This window comes from Wasmannia auropunctata, unplaced genomic scaffold (genome assembly GCF_000956235.1).
Source record: "Wasmannia auropunctata unplaced genomic scaffold, wasmannia.A_1.0 LD336036.1, whole genome shotgun sequence".
Lineage (NCBI taxonomy): Eukaryota > Metazoa > Arthropoda > Insecta > Hymenoptera > Formicidae > Wasmannia > Wasmannia auropunctata.
The window spans coordinates 419,613-436,021 of NW_012026854.1; the positions used below are offsets into that span (position 1 = coordinate 419,613).

The 16,409-nt window shown below is 40.7% G+C and overlaps 2 protein-coding genes across 5 annotated transcripts in view; one reads left to right on the forward strand and one right to left on the reverse strand.

The window, feature by feature from the left end:
- LOC105452190 overlaps positions 1-11,655 on the forward strand; it is a 43,768-nt gene extending 32,113 nt beyond the window's left edge. The window contains exon 3 of the mRNA XM_011693087.1: positions 11,083-11,655. Coding sequence (XP_011691389.1) covers positions 11,083-11,111 — 29 coding nt within the window. The 3' untranslated portion in view covers positions 11,112-11,655. The remainder of the gene's footprint in view (positions 1-11,082) is intronic.
- Positions 1-16,409, reverse strand: part of LOC105452192 (tyrosine-protein phosphatase Lar) — a 390,547-nt gene that overhangs the window by 262,986 nt on the left and 111,152 nt on the right. The window contains exons 1-2 of one of the 4 annotated variants that reach the window (XM_011693089.1): positions 15,977-16,076; positions 14,613-14,655 (exon numbers count right to left, since the gene is read on the reverse strand). The gene's annotated coding sequence lies outside the window, so the exon portion shown is untranslated. Of the gene's footprint in view, positions 1-14,542; positions 14,656-14,780; positions 15,002-15,391; positions 15,494-15,976; positions 16,077-16,409 lie in introns of those variants that run through there. The other 3 variants (XM_011693090.1, XM_011693091.1, XM_011693088.1) reach the window with 3 other exon arrangements.

Sequence of the window (16,409 nt, forward strand, 5' to 3'; positions counted from 1 at the left end):
CCCCCCCCGCCGCTCCTGTATCTTGAACATTAGTTGGAAAGCGCTCCATAACGGCACATATCGGCCGCGCGCTGTAATAACAACGAGCACGACGACAAATCCGTGAGGTGTTAAGCCGCAAGGGAGAAAAAGTTTCCCGACGCGCTTTACAAAGTACGACGAAACTTTGCTTTACCCGTTAACGCGCGCGGCGCCGCTAATGCCGAGGCACTGTACGAGACAGTTATCAGACCCATAACGTTTATTGGTTCGTTAAGCGTCCCGAGAATTGTTTAGGAAGCAATAAAACTTACTGATCCAATAATCGCGACTCCCGGGACGGAGGAGGGGGAGGGGGGCGACCGAATGAGACGGCTAATAGTATTGTATGGCAGCGTTAAGTCGAGGTAACTTCAGAGACGAATATTAGGTGCTTACTTGTAAATCTTCTCGACGAAGTCGATGGAGGCACTTCGTGCAAGTACATCGTGAATAAATTGGTGTACTTCAAGGAAGTGCATCCTTTCGTAAAACTTAGCAAAAATAAAACACATATCTCAGTTTCGAATTATATCGTAGACACCGTTTTATACCGACAGCGAATTTTTCCAAATTCGCTCTTAAATTTAAAAAATTGTTTTACGAATAAATAACTTATACGTATTATTACTGTCGGAAAAACACGGTCCCATTAAACAGAAGTATCTCGAATTTTATTTCGTCAATAGCGTATAATTATTCGAGAATTTTCGCGGCACAATTTTCCAGGTGTAGAAATAAAAAATCAAACAGACGTCAAGCGAAAGCTCCGACGACCATAGAACGTTGCCAATTATATTTCTTCGTATGCGTGAACTCATTTCGATGTCAAACCGATGTTACGTGTCCGTTGATTTCATGCGACGGTACCAGCTTGTGTGATTAACAGCTCTAAAATGTGACGGTAACCTGTTATTAGTAAGCCATAACGTTACCATAAAATATCCCCACGGGGATCGGCGGGCGCGCGAGTCGACCCCTCCTTGCACAGCCGACGGCCTTGCATACAACGACCCCGCGCACACTAGAGTGTTATCATGGCCAAATCTAGGCAGGCCAACGACACGTGGTTAAATTATTAGGGTCCCGTATAATTGGCCGACGGCTTGCGGTTTAGTTCAACACGGACCATCGCGTAGTTTGGTTTGGCGAGGAATATCTTCATGTTCCGGGAAAGGAAAGGGTGGTGTGTGTGTGGCTGAGTAGCTCCAGCCGTTTTGATCTGAGGATTTCGCTTGCGCTCCACCCAGGACGCAGAAGGATGGGGGATTAAAGTTGTCAAAAGTCGCGTCTGAGTTTGTCGAAGGAGGGTGAAGCTCTCGTGTTGATCGATAGACGGTTACGCCCGATAGCACTTCTATCGACATAACGACAAGAGTAGCGAACAGATATACGGATAAAAAATCGAGTCGAGCACGATGAAAATGAGGCGAAAGTGTGCGATCGGGATACCTCGTTTATTTTCGTCACGAAATTTTATTTATCAGGAAAAATTCGAATATCGTTAAATTCTCGCGATCGACGTAATAAAAAATTTACGGATCCGCATTACATTGTATATTAAACGTTAAAATATAACAATTTGATTCATATCCTATATTTGCATTAAACGCTACATTTGCGTTATTCAAATAAAATACAGAATCATCATTTTTCGCGTTATTAAAACGATACGTTTCATTCGGCACATATTTGCCATGGCCACTGGCCATTTATAACAAAAACAACATCATCACTTTTTAACAATTAAAAATAGAATATAGTGAAGTAAGAAATGCGGAATTTCTCTTTCCATCACGCATGAAAAACCAAACATTTTTTCGATATTTTTTTTAGCTATTTCTTCGTTATGTTAATTAATTACCAAGTAAATTCCACCGGAGTAAACGACTCCAAGTCGCTGTTCTCGATCAGGCAGGGAAGGCAAAACTCCTCGTAAACTTTGAAAGTTGAAACTTACGAAAGGCAGTTACGCGCAAATCAATTCCGCTGTATATTTTTAGATATCGAACTTTTGAATATAATTGCAATTAGCTTAATTAATTATAACCTGTCACGATCTATGTGCGCGCAGAGTACTTTGTTCTCATATCCGCTGACTCTCGCGAAAGCAGGTTAAAATCGCTCCCCGAATGTTACATTACAGACTTGACTAAAAATACACAATACGATTTGCGAACGTGCTTATAATAGAGTCATAACACTCGTAACTCCCATATGCGTTTTCCCATCCAACATCTGGAACATGGAGATTCGTTCCAGATCTCCATCAAACCGTGTGGCAACCACGCTCTTTCCTAACGATCCCATCCCGCAGCAAAACTTGTTTTCTCTCGTTTTTCACGCGAGTCTGCCGCATTCAACTTCTGTCCCACGTGCCAAACGCGCGTAAAAGAGTGTAATCCGTTTCATTGCCGTATAAAAGCTTCCGGAGGGGAGAGAGAGAGAGAGGGAAAGTTTTGCAAAGAAAAGAGGGGCGCGAGAGAAAACCGGAGAGAGAAAGGCGGCGCGTCATGTCAGATCGGTCGCCGTTTATTAAGCGTTATTAAGCGGAACGCGGCCCGACAGACGTGGCGGATCTTTATTTTATATACGCGCCGCGAATACAGCTCCCCGGGATTATCCCGGGCGCGAAGCTGACTGACGTGAAATTCGAAAGAAAAGCCTTTAATCCACGACCAGCCTCCGACCTCGTACCAACCTGCGAGCTTCGAGGTTTTCCGCTGCGCTTTGCGATTGGCGGCCAATCAACACCCGCCTTCGACGCGGCTTCGCTCTCCTTCCGACAGGCGCTTTATCGCTGAATCGACCGCGAGAAATATCTCGGGAGAAACCGCGCGATAGAAACGCCGGTTAGACCTCGTGGGTGCGCTTTTCGAAGAATTTGCAGTCAAGCTTCTTTTTCACGTAAAAATTTCCTTCGGCATAATTGTGGAAAAAGACTAGTAAATGTTAATAGAGAAATTTAATTGAATAAAATATAATAAATTTTTTACTAGCAAAACGTCAAATTAGCACAAATTTTATGACAGAAAATAAATAGCTAGTTTTAAATCGACTTTTCAATACTTTCAATTACTTTTTTCCATTTGGAAATAAATTTCAATTTAAAAATTTTTTCTTAATAAAAATATCAATAGATCGTGGTAATACGTAAGTTATACGCAATAATAAAAAAAAGAAAAATTATAAATTTCAAGAACGTAATAGGTATCTTATTCTTGTTAAATTTCATCAACTTTGCGTGAATTATTTAATTTGATGATTAATAAAGTTCTTAACATTAAAACTTACAAATTTGCAAATGCAATAAAGGATTTCCTATTACCGCTACGAAAATACCTTTAATTTATCTATAATTAAAGTTCCATCTAATTGGTTTATTTTTGCAACGGAAAATATAAAAGTATATTTAAAAAAATAAATTTCGTCGATAAAAACTCTATTTATAATCGAAAGTCCGATCGGAAATCTTTCGAATATGTATTAAGTAGTTAAAATCGCCGCAATTAGATCTCGTCAACGTGTATATTTAACTATGAAAACAAGCGGGCGAAATGAGACTTTATGAGAATCTGATGCGGGCGTTTTGCCGCTCAAGAAAGGAGGATCACAAAGGTGGTGCGCTATCGTATCTACGTAAAGGCAATCTTCCTGATTAAATTTCCCAACACTTTGGGGGTACAGTTTAAGGTGAAACCAATATCGGTGTAGACACGCATACGCTTAGGTTGCGCGTGTATATGAAGCGTAAGGAGCACTCTCACACGCACACAACCGGCCGCAGCGTAATTACATATACGTGCGCGAATCTCATCAGGCTTATCAAAATACAACCAAAACCGTCTCACGCTGGTGTTCACGAGAACGCGCGATGCGGCGTTCCTCCCCCCCCCTCTCTCTCTCTCTCTCTTTCTCATGCGTCCCGTGATAAATACTTTGTCATTACCTCGTTTATATTGAGCGCATCGATCATCGCTGCGCAAAATAAATGCGCGGCGAGGTTCGTCCCATGAAACTTTACGCTGTAACGATTTTCTCGTCCCCCTTCTCCTCGCGCTCTTTCGAAAAGAATAAAAAGAACAATAAATAACGATCTAAATAACGAAGTTCTCGTACGATTAATGTGCGCAATAGCGTGCCCGACATTCCCCTCCCGCCCCTCGTGCGCAGCTACGCGAAAGTTATCGGCATTTAGTTGAAGCAATCTGTTGAGTTAAAATAGTGAGAAAAATGTGCAACGGTTAATCGCATCGAGAGGAGGAAATATTTTCATTACTCCGTAAAATACTGGAACGAGCTACAATAGCGTTAGATATTGGCGCCTGCGAACGACGTTGAGAACAATCGCATTCTTTGTTTCGAGATATCTGGCGGAATCGTCGGCGGTTTTCACTATCTAATTCCGCGTTCCGTTTCGACGTTTTTCCGGCAAAAGAAACCAGACGAGCAGAGCCGCATTCCCCGAGGAAAGATCTCCCGGCCCGGCCACCTTCATTATTCCGTGAGTATCGCGCAAGGTATTGAAGCATCGAGCGAGCGTAATTGCGCGGATAAAGGGTCAAAAGTAGTCGTCAGCTTCGTCTCTAAGCACTCTGTTCTACGCGACAAGGAGGAGATAAACGATTCCCTATCAACGATCTCGAGCACCCGCTCGAGAATCTAATTATGTAAAAAACTAGCTTTATCTAGATATCTCCCGCAGAAGACGAGAGGCTACGTGCTCATTTCCCAAGTGAGCTTTGGTGCTCTTCCTTGCTTTAAAGTACGCAAAAAAAAAATTCTATCATATCCGCTACAATCTCGCCCCTTTTCTCTTCTCGTGTAAGCTACACACCTTTCGAGAGATCTTAAGAAGGGTAGATAATCTCACAATGTGTGTGATACATCGTTTCGTGAAAGCAAGTATGTACCTATATGTCGATGAAAGCGGGGACGCTCTTACTTGCGACGATAAAAAAAAAAGAAACGAAGCGGCTCTTCGCCCAGAGGCTTTAAGACAGCGCAATACATCGTTACGTTTTATACCGGAAACGGCGAATCGTAAATAGCAGAATCTTGTAACAACAAGTATCGCGCACACGTCTCCCATAGGTACTACGGTTTAAAATTTAATGAAAACCGTTACATATAGTTAAGAGCCCTCGTAAGTCCCCGAGAATGGCTCTTTAAATCTTATCCGGATTCGAGTGTACGATTATCGGGAACCGGGAAGGCTACACGAAATGGGTGGAATTGGAGAAAACGTCGTTAATCGTAGAACAAAGCTGCCATTGTCGCGCTAATCAGCAATGGCCACCATGATCGAAAATAAATTCCTCGTGAACGAGTGCGCACCGCGGCGCGGCACGGCGCATTCGGGCCGAGCACGAACGCCACTTTTCTTTATTGCACTTTCATACGTGTGCTGGGTACGTTTCAGAGCGTGCCTTAAAATTCAGCGACTAGAAGCTTACCCATCTAGAATACGTATGTAGCTATGGATATAAATAAATACAAACACGCGCGCGCATACGTGTTTCAGTAACAATCAGCGCTTAGAAAGATTCGTGCAGCACTAATCGCGTACCGATATAAAAAAATGCGATTTACATTGCCAGAACTCGAATTAAAGCCGATTATGTATTTATTAATATTGAAAATCATGTATAAAATTCCATCTTTTTAAACCGGTGCGATTCATAGCTCAACAAATTTGTTTGCAAATAAAATATTCTGTGGGATTATAAAAGATACTTTGTTAAATTTGTTTTGCCGTACCATTATTCTTTTTTGTTGTTGAAAAACATTTAATGTTTCGGACTTATGCGCGACAAACATGAGAAAGTGTGATTTTTCATTGCGATACAATCGTTTCCCCGTATACCATCCTAATTCCATAATGGTCGAGACCAATCGGGAATACTAGTACTTCCTAGGAAAGAGCGTTACGAGAACTGGACAATCGAATCAATTGATCGCGGGGATTACCGTGGAAATAAAATCAGCCCTACTTTTACGTGTCCGAGTATCCCTCTCTACGTTCCATTACGGGCGAGAGAGCCGGCAATTTTACGCAGTGAATTAAGGTCGTCCCAAACCAAATTCCATGCCGACGGCAAGTAACCGGGTTTCGGGAATTTCCCGTGAGGAAAACGGAGCAGTTCGGGGCGATTCGAATAATTTCAACTGCTCCAACACGCATGCTGTTTTGTTAGCTCGCGGAATGGAAACTAGCGAGTTGTCGGCCTGGTCAGCCCCGGTCGCGATTGTAGTCCTTATCGTCGACGGTAACAGGACACACTCTCGCGTGCCGATGATTGCACGGTTCTACCGTGAGCACTGGCACGGCATTAATACCATTATGCGAGTGGACCCTCGGATTAACCCTTCGCGCGTTTTCCTTATGCGACTGCAACATTTATGAATCGTATGTCGCCGTTGTACCGTACGAATGTCGCCGTTGACATTTGGCCGTCCGCCTATCGATCGTCAACAGCGTCCATTTCGTGAGCGTAATCGTTTAACAGTTTGTTAAGGAAAAGTGACTCCATTTATTATTACAGGATTTCAAAGGAATAATCCCACTTTGTTACTTGATGAAGTCAGAGTTTTTCAAAGAAGCTTTTTTTTCTCATAATTAGACTCTTCTCTAATAGATTTTTTTTCTCGAGTTGGATTTCCTACCTACCACTCCAGAACAGTTTCGAATTTTTAGTAATAATGAGAACTAAAAGGATAAAATTTTATAGAATTTCTTTTAAAACGATGCACGCACATATATGCGATGGATAGATCGAATATTACGTTAATTTCGAGCATTACTGTGATGTCGTTTTATCACTAAATCGTCGTTTATTTGTCTCGCTTCAACTTTTATTCCTTTACAACATTTTAAAGCGATAGCAGATGACTATCTAGGTAATATGCGACTAGAAAATATGGACCAAGAGAGAGTATCAGCGGACGAAGAAGGATGAAAAATCGATAATTCGAGGCGCCTCGCGAGCATACGCGGGGAAAAAAAAGTTTGCTTTCCACGTAATTTTTTTTTTATATTTACGGAAGCACCGTTTTTACACAGATTAAAATCGATATTGTGAGAATTCTATAATCTGTATAGCCAGTAAACGTAATTGAAATTTGCATAAACGAGAAATTAAACTGAGATTATTTTCAGATTTTTATACTTTATATTTTTTCGCCAGTATACGACACGAGTCAACAAAAGATGTCGATGGTAAAATAAACTTTTTATTCCACCCTATATGTTACAATTTCTTCACATATTTCGTTAGAAGTAAACGTTAATTCTCAGTACGAAGCAAAAAAAAAAAAAAAACTCGGATACCGCATCACGATAGATACGACTTTCGTGCGTTTATCATGCATCGGATATATCCGTACAAAACGCGGGCAGGAGAGTTCGACATAAATTAGATTGTACTTTCACACGAGGGAATACGATAGAATACGCGTGTCTCGCATTCGCATTGCACATCCGTGAGAAGCTCCCGCGTTAAAGCATATCGTCCCGACCATTACCGTGGCGGATGCCTATCGAATTGGCGGGATGCCGTAATGTTTCGTCAATATTTACAATCTCGACCGATCGATCGGTTATTCGCGGATACGCTGAAACATCAGTAAAATCGGGGTCAGCCGGCGAGACTTTATTTGACGGAACGCCGCATCAAGAATAACAAGTTGCGCCGCACCGGATTTTTCGCGCAAGGTTTTGATCGGCACGAATTAAAATTGTTGACCTGCTCCACTCGAAAAACTCCTAACTAGGCAGCGGTGAAATATCGACGCTAAAAGTAAAACTCCTGGCTTTGGCTTCGCGTTCAAGTAGACTCGCGTACTCTACAAATTTCAATTAGCGTTTGAAGTTAACTCTCCTGTTTAAAGAATGAAGCACCAAGCGAATGTGTGGTTTCTCGCGAGCGCAGTGCGCGCAAATGAAAAAAAGTGGCTGTTAAATCGGCGGTAAGACAGATAGAAACATCGCCACTTGCCATAGTGGTTATCTAGATTCTTTCCACCGTTCTAACTCTATTTGCTAGCGCGTTATCTAACTGGCATGCGCCGTACCGTAAAAATTAAGGCTGCTTCCTTCGCTTTACCGTAAAAATTTGAGGAGCTTCGCGTTCGTTACGTTCTATAAATTCTATAAAACTCAAAAAAAAAATCATACACCTTTTAGTTGGATTCAAGTCTGTACGGATAACTAATTTTTTTTTGCAAAAATCGTAACACCGGATTCGCGAGTATTTCAATATTATCCGCGGACGATACTCGTAGAACGGTTTCTATATTTTCACACGATATAATCTCGTATTATGTACGATTTGTGCTGCGTTCATATAAATGTTCCATGCTATAAAGGTCTGTGTGCACACACACATATCATACATATATATATATATATATATAGGTATATATATATATATATATATATATATATATTAAACAGTGAATTCATCTCATTAGCACAGCCTAAATAATTTAATCATTATTTCTGCTGAGGCTAATTTCGTCAATCATACGCTTTAATATTTAAAGTCGATTTAATCCACTCTAGAAATTAATAAACAAAAACTGCGAAAATATAACTCCGAGCCTTTAAAAATTATTCATTTTTAATAGTAGTATTTTAATAATCTATCTGTAAAGAGGTTATCAAAGATTAAAAACATATCCAGTATTTAGAGCACAACAAAACTCCGCGAAGCAATTAATGATCGTTATTTATACAAAGCAACATAGAAAGGATTAAAAATCCTAGCTGGCTTATTATATAATTTAAAAAAATATAGTCGGGTTTACGTGTAAACAATATTAAATGAATGACTTTTGTGAAAACTCTAAAGTGGATACGCTGTGCGAATGGCGGTCTGTTTTGCTATATCCTTACCGTCACGGCGCTTCTTGGTGGCTTAGCTTTAACACGGCAAATCCCACGATCGCTTGGAGCGGAGTTTAAGCTGGGCTTAAGTCTTAAGTGACAGTAATGAAACCGCGTGTCGGTCGGTTTTGCCGAAATGGCATTTTCTTCCCGTCTCGCGCGCAGTCGTTTACATCAGGACGAACAACAGTTTCCGATCGCTAAATGAGAGTAACGTATACGACGGGGATGAAAATTGTTTGCGCATTAAAATGCGGTGGAAAGCCCCGTTCGGCGGGGTAATTTTATTACCCCCTCGGGGGCCAACAGAAGGGCTAAACACTTTACCGCGCCAAACCCCGCGCTGCAATTGCAATTTATACTCGTAATTCGCTCGGACTTATGGACGTAGCAAAATACAACGGGGACACCAACGTACGGAGAAGATTATTCCCGCCGTACGAAGCGCTTCGATCGATATTAAAACAATCGGACGGCGCGAAGCGGCATTACGGCGCTTGAAAAACGGGCCAACTTTGGCACATGTTTTTTCTCGGCACGGCTACGCTACGACCACGCCGTCTCTCGGGTGTCCTTTAATTAATTAGCACGGGAGCAGCAGGAAGAGGCAGCTGCCAAGCGGCGCACGGGGTAGTGTACAGAGCGAACGATGGGCGGAACGGAGAGAGAGGAAGAGAGAGAGAGAGAGAGAGAGAGAGAGAGAGAGAGAGGAGAGGGAAGATGGGGCCGCGGAGGGAGACATGCGAATGGGCGAGAGGGTAAAGGTTGGCGTTGCTGCTGCAACATTAGCCCCGGGCCGGACTGGTTACTGGTTACACTGACATTCAGCTCGAATGCGTACAGATTCGCATGCTTCCAAAGTATCCGGCGCTGAAAGATTCGCACAGGTGCAATTGCTTACTATTACTACCACCATCACCACTACTATTACTATCATCATATATCTACCCTGCGTCAAACTCCTACCTCACGCATCTCCGCATGCGTTGCGCGCATGTTTATTTAGCTACACCCGTGTGTCTGACATTACGTAATTAAATGCATACAGCCTCAAGCTTAAGTACCGGCGTCCCGCCGTGTATTAATCAATGAAAGAGCCGCGCGTTCTCGCGCGCGCGCGAGAGAGAGAGCGAGAGAAAGAGAGAGAGAGAGAGAGAGAGAGAGAGAAAGAGACGGACGTAGCAGCGTGCATCAAAAATAGTTGGGACGGTTTAAGATCAAACGCGTTCTCGGATTTGCTTCCGCCTCGATTGCTTCCAATCTCGCCGACTATGGAAACAGAGGAGTTCTATAACGCGCGACCGATTCACCACAAAAATGTGTTCCAGATTTCAGCTGAGACGCGCGAGAATTAATCGTATACGTGCAAAGAAAAATGAAGTCGGAATAATGAAGTGGGCAAATTCTTAGAGCATGTGGAACGTAACGAACGTTTCATCTGATCGAAAGAGACATTGTTGATAATAATTATAGAAGATCATAATATAATTTACATTATAATTAATAATATAATTTGTTTGTATTTTAAGTAAGTTTACTTATTTTATTTTATTTTATTTTATTAATACAAATATTCTAGTTTTTTGCGCTGTACTGCATTACAAAATGTTCCGCGAACTAAATAAATCTTTTATTAAGAATGAGATAGCGGTATGTCCAACAAAATCCAGATGTGATCACATTTTCAAATTACTACGAACCACCAACAGACAGTTTAGAGGAACGACCGAGGCAGGGAATTTCGAGTTGGCGAGAAGATAGGATGAGAGATGTACCATGCGGTCCGAGAGAAAACTCGGCACCAACTTCAGTGCCTGCGCGAGCGTGTTGCATGGATGGTCGGGTCTAATGAACGAATGGGGTCTCCGCGTAAAAGAAAACAAGAATAAATAAAAGAGCTCGTCGTCGCTTTTGCGGTCAGTTACTTGCCGCCCGCCGCGCGACTCCGCTCTCGCTCTCACGGTCCAGTTCACCCGGCAACGCGGTCGGAGTCCGACGGTGGAGCGAGCTTGCCACCCTACGCTTGAAATTAATCACTTTTTCATTAATGTCGCCCCGCAAGTTGGAAAAGCTCGTACGCGTTGGAAACTGTCGCGTCCCAATATCTTTATTACAGTTTCTTCGAATTCTACGGCAAAGAAGGGTAGAAAAGCTACGGAAAATTTCTCTTTTTCCAGATATTTCGCGACGGCAGCGTAAAGTGTAAGAAGAACCTGAAGACATCATTAAGTCTCACCTGGGGAAAAAGGTACAGCGGAAACGGTCGCAAACTTGACGAAATGATATCCGATAAATGATACAACGATTGATAAAAGCAAGAAGAGGACGGTAATGGACTAACTTAATTCGCACCATAAAAAGGCAAGCGATAGTTTGGCATAAAAGGCTATATGTCACGCGCTTTGATGATGAAAGTTCATGATGCTTATCTCTTTTATACACGCCATGAATGGAGCTACCGAGTCGCATGATCGATTATCGGCTGATGGTTTACTACCCTCATGAGATCTCTCGCCCCCTTTGACGCAATATAACACGGAGACCAGATGCTCCCTCGCATGGCAGGGGAATTCATGATTCATGGTCAATTTAAAAAGATGAGAGAGAGAGAGAGAGAGAGAGAGAGAGAGAATGTTAATATAACTTCACAGTCAAGGACTAGTTTGCACGTTTGTCGTAGATTTCAAGTTTCTTTCTTTTCTTTCTCTCTTTCTTTTAAAGAAAATGGAACAATTATTTGTGAATCGATTAAAAATCGATTTAACGTATTGTAATTTAAGAGTAATATTAAAAGTAATTTACAATATATTTTTTATCGCGTACACCGTTAAATAGTAATATTATAAGTTACGTCGAGTCGCTGGAAGTTAGCACGCTGCTGCATTAAAAAAAAAGCAAAAGAAACAAAGAAAAAAACGATATTGGCACCTCGACGCTATCGGCGATGTGAAAAGAAGCGAGCGCGGCGTATCTGCATGAAAACAGGTGGAAGTCAAACGTAATCCAATTACGGGATAATCGCATTGCCTCGAGATTCATACTCGGGCATTCGGGCGAACTATTGAGTGATTAAAAATAATACCCAACAACGCGCGCGCAGTCGGAAGTTCGCACACGTGTACGCAAACGCGAAAACTCATCCACGGAGTCACTCCTCGTTTCACTCGTGTAACTCTTTTTCTTTCGTTTTTCACCCACCGCCGGGCTACTATGCCACTTTGATCCCACGTTGCAAATAATCTTCCCGCATTACAAAGATCCTACGTGTACTCAAAATGTAATTAATTGGACCAAAAGCTTTACGTTACTTCTTTCATGTATTTCGTCCATATGTATACCTTGTTTGTAAATTTTTTACTGATAGTAAAAACGCAACGGCGGTTTTAGAGTATTATATATAAAATAAAATAAATGTAACTACGTGGTGCTTATCAACGATTTCCGATTAAATCTGAGTGCATGTATAGTTTGAACTTATTCCTTTTCATTTCTTTTGAATATCTTTATAAAGATATAAAGATACCTCTACACCAGTTAAAATTTTGATTGTCTTATAATTATCATATTTTTACAAATTATTGTAGAGTGATGAATTATGTTTATCGATAAACGGATGGGGATTATTAAGGATAATAACACAGCGACTGCTTCGACTGTAGAGAACTGTTGGCCTCCATTTGATCAAATGGAAACCAACAATGTCGATAACAACTAGGAAAAATTATTACCGACGTACAGAACGGTCGGACAGATTATAAGTCGGTAAAGGCAGAAACCTAGTCATCGGTAAATTCAGAACAGTCGATAGTACTGCTGTTGTCGGTACGAAGACTTACCTTCGTTCGTAAATTACCCAAAAAAGATGTTATGCTGCAATATGTGTCGGTAACATGATATTGCAAATTCTTATTATTTTTTATGATAAAATTATCAAACATATTTTTTTTCAATGTCCACAGATAAATAAGTTATGCAAAATATACATAAATATTAAGCAAGCAAGAATCTTATTGTTTTGAAAAATTTTGTTATGTGTACCCAAAAATTAACAACCATCGGTCAACATAAATTGCTATATGTAATGAAAATTATTATGCAAGTAACAAATAAATTTAAAAAACATTTAATATCAATTTAATATCAATACTGACATTTATAAGCTTTCGCTTGTTCCGTAACAATGGTAACAATGCTTTTATTATATATCCACATATACGTCACATATCGTGGCATAACATAGCTTTTACATTTACCAGCGTCATAATAAAAATATATCGGTAAAATAAACTGAAGCATTTTGTAAAAGAATTGTTCCAGTTTAATTGTTTTGTTTGCATTGTCTGTCATTGGAAAATGATAACTTTCGATCGACGTGTTTGTTAAATTAATCGGCTTCATTCTATGACATATACATATATGTATCGTATGAATTATATGATACGTAAATTCTTGTAAATATAAATCGATACGATTACGCCGGATCAAATTTAGAAAAAAATCGCAGATCAGCTTTATTGCATAACTTTCAGCGATATTTCAAAATAATAGATAATAAAGCAATAAAAATTCCTCTCATACACTCGTAATAAATAAATCGTACTGCTCGAGAATAGATGAAATTTATATCATCAAAACGTATAGGCATAAATAAAATTGATAAATTATTGATAAAATTAATCTATCAAAAAAACCATCAAAAAGAAATTATTTATTTTATTAAGTGTACTTACTACTATATTAAATAATAAAAATGTCTTATAATAAAAGTATTATATAATTAACTGAATATTTCTTCTTTAATTAAATACAATTAAAAGCAAAAAACAAAACAATTCATATGTATAAATGTATATTGATAACAATAAAAATTGAATAAAAAATGTATATTGACAATAAAAAAACATATACAAATGAAAAAAAAATCTATACTCTTTGTGAACTTACATTGTCATATTTTTATTTTTATATAATAAATTTACTTCTCTTTTAATATTTTAATTGTAATGAAGAGTTTTGCAATAAAAATAACAGTGAAAGAAATAGACAGGAACCGCAAATGACAATGTTTAGGTAAGCGTCAGAAGGAATAAACAAATTAATGAGGGCAACGAAAAAATTATCGATAAATGTATGTATGCAAATTAAGAGTATAAAACAAAGAAGAAAATTCAATAACTATGAAGTGACCTCACATATAAACATTGATAATGTTTTTATCATCTACAGTTAATTAAAAAAGCATGATTTATATTCTTGACATTATCTTTAATCGTAAAAGTAGCTTAAGATCGCATGTGCCGCGAGTAAATAAAGTTGTTATCAATTCTGCAATATTTCACGAATAATCTTAACGTAAATTTTAAAGAGATAGTGACTTGAAATATCTGCTGTAAATATTACTATAATAAAATGCATATATGCAGTTTTATTTGAATAAAAACAGTACTTTAGAAATTTCATGTTTTTAAAGAAGGCAAATTCTAGAAATATATCTCAATTTTAACGTGGCTACAATCAAAATAAAACGAGATCAGAGAGGCAATGCGATATCAAGAATCGTTTTTCGTTGCACATATATGTGTGGCCAGTGAGAAATAATATGCGAAAGGTAAATGAACGTAATAATAACAAACATACGTGCTACGTCGGTCGCTACTGCACGGATACTTCGTACATCCCACCGCGGGATGCCACTGTCGGTACGCACCTGTGTCGCTTTTCAGAGAGCTCAGAACGTGGCTAGGTCCGCCCTGAAAGCAAACATCGCAGAGACACGTTAATTTCAGCGGAAAAATCAATACGCTCCTCCGTTCGCTTCGAGGAACGTTTCACATCTTATTGTTAACCACGTGTTTCTAACACCGCTTACAAATACCGGCGATATATATTCGGGTTTACACCGTGATCGGTCCGAGAGTGACAATTTCGAGAGGCGCAGCGACGAACACGACACGCACGGGGAAAATCGTTCGCCGGCGCGCGGCGATGATGACGTTGTGGATTGTGAAAGAAAGACATGCGAGCCGAGGAGCAATCGGGCGATATTCGATCTCGCGCTTATTCTACACTTCCGGCCGGCTGTCACAACACGCGAAACGCTCGTGGACGGAGCGGGTTACCATGGTGACGTTCGTTTATTCGCCGGCGCCGCGGCGCCGGCGAAGTGGCCGAATATAGTTTATATAAATACATACATACATATTTCATTATTCCCGATACAAATACAATTAATTCATATATTTTGGTGTTTTCTGCCGTATTGATTTTGTATAACTTGCTTATGAGTTGAATAAATATAAATTCGAATTTAATCTGCCTACCAAATTCCATAGTTTACATAGTAAGCCCCATAGCAATATTTTATATCGCGCTATTTTTTACTTATAAATATTAACGGTTATTTCGTACGAAGTGTAAATATTTTTCCCTCATAAAAAAATTATTAACTTCATCACCGCCTTGTAACTTTGACAATTACACTCTTACGTGGACAAAACTTGATGGGAAAAACCGATGACTTCTCCATAGACATCATAGACCATTCTACGTCTATGGCCTTTTCACTGACAGAAAACAATGCGCGACGCGTCAATGACTGCGCACGCAGCTGTCATCGGCTTCGAGGGATCGGTAAACAATCCCGATTGTTTACCGGCGCAACCTCGTGGCGCGGTGTCAGAGGAGCCGTCAATTCGCGAAAATCTTACGGATTGACGAGTCGAGGCACCCGTGCCGACGGCGGGGCCGGCCACGTCGCACGTATGTTCGAAACGGGAAGAGTAGAAAAACTGCGCGAAACACGGGGAGGAGGTTATACAGGACGAGTGACAGGCTTCGGGGACGAGTACGCGACAGCACCGCGACGCTCACCCACCCGCGGACAATCGCCGCTCTCGTTGTTTCGCGTATCCACGTGCTCGCCCCGTAGAATCGATCCTCGCACGTTTCGTGGCACGAGACCCGACTCGACAGACGAGTCCGACAATGAGACGACAGTGCGACGACGATCCGACCGTTCCGAGTACACTTTGCAAAAGCAGGTAATGAGAATACGGAGGGGAAAACACTCACCCGCGTTCTCCGCGTTCACGACGATCTTTCCGGACGCCTCCGGGCGCCGCAGTTACATCATAGAACACGCACGCACACACTATATCTATGTTCTAGGCGCTGATATTGGAAAAACTCGTGTAAAATGTATAAAAAAGGCGACGGTTAGGAAGCTGCCAGGAGAATTGCCATGGCGATACCAACACCAGGGCGGCCATATTGTGCTACGCCGCGGTAGCTGCTGCCATCGGGCGGCGGATCGCGGAAGCTCCTCCCGACGGAGCGAAACTCCCGCTGAATTATAAATTCAGCGCGACGTTTAAACGACAAATTGACCGATATCGCGTCAATTTGATTTGTATTTTGAGAGATCAAATATATTAGATATTTCGTTGCATTGTGAAATCAAAGTAATAAAAATGTCACAGCGGTCGATACGTCGGTAATTCAATGG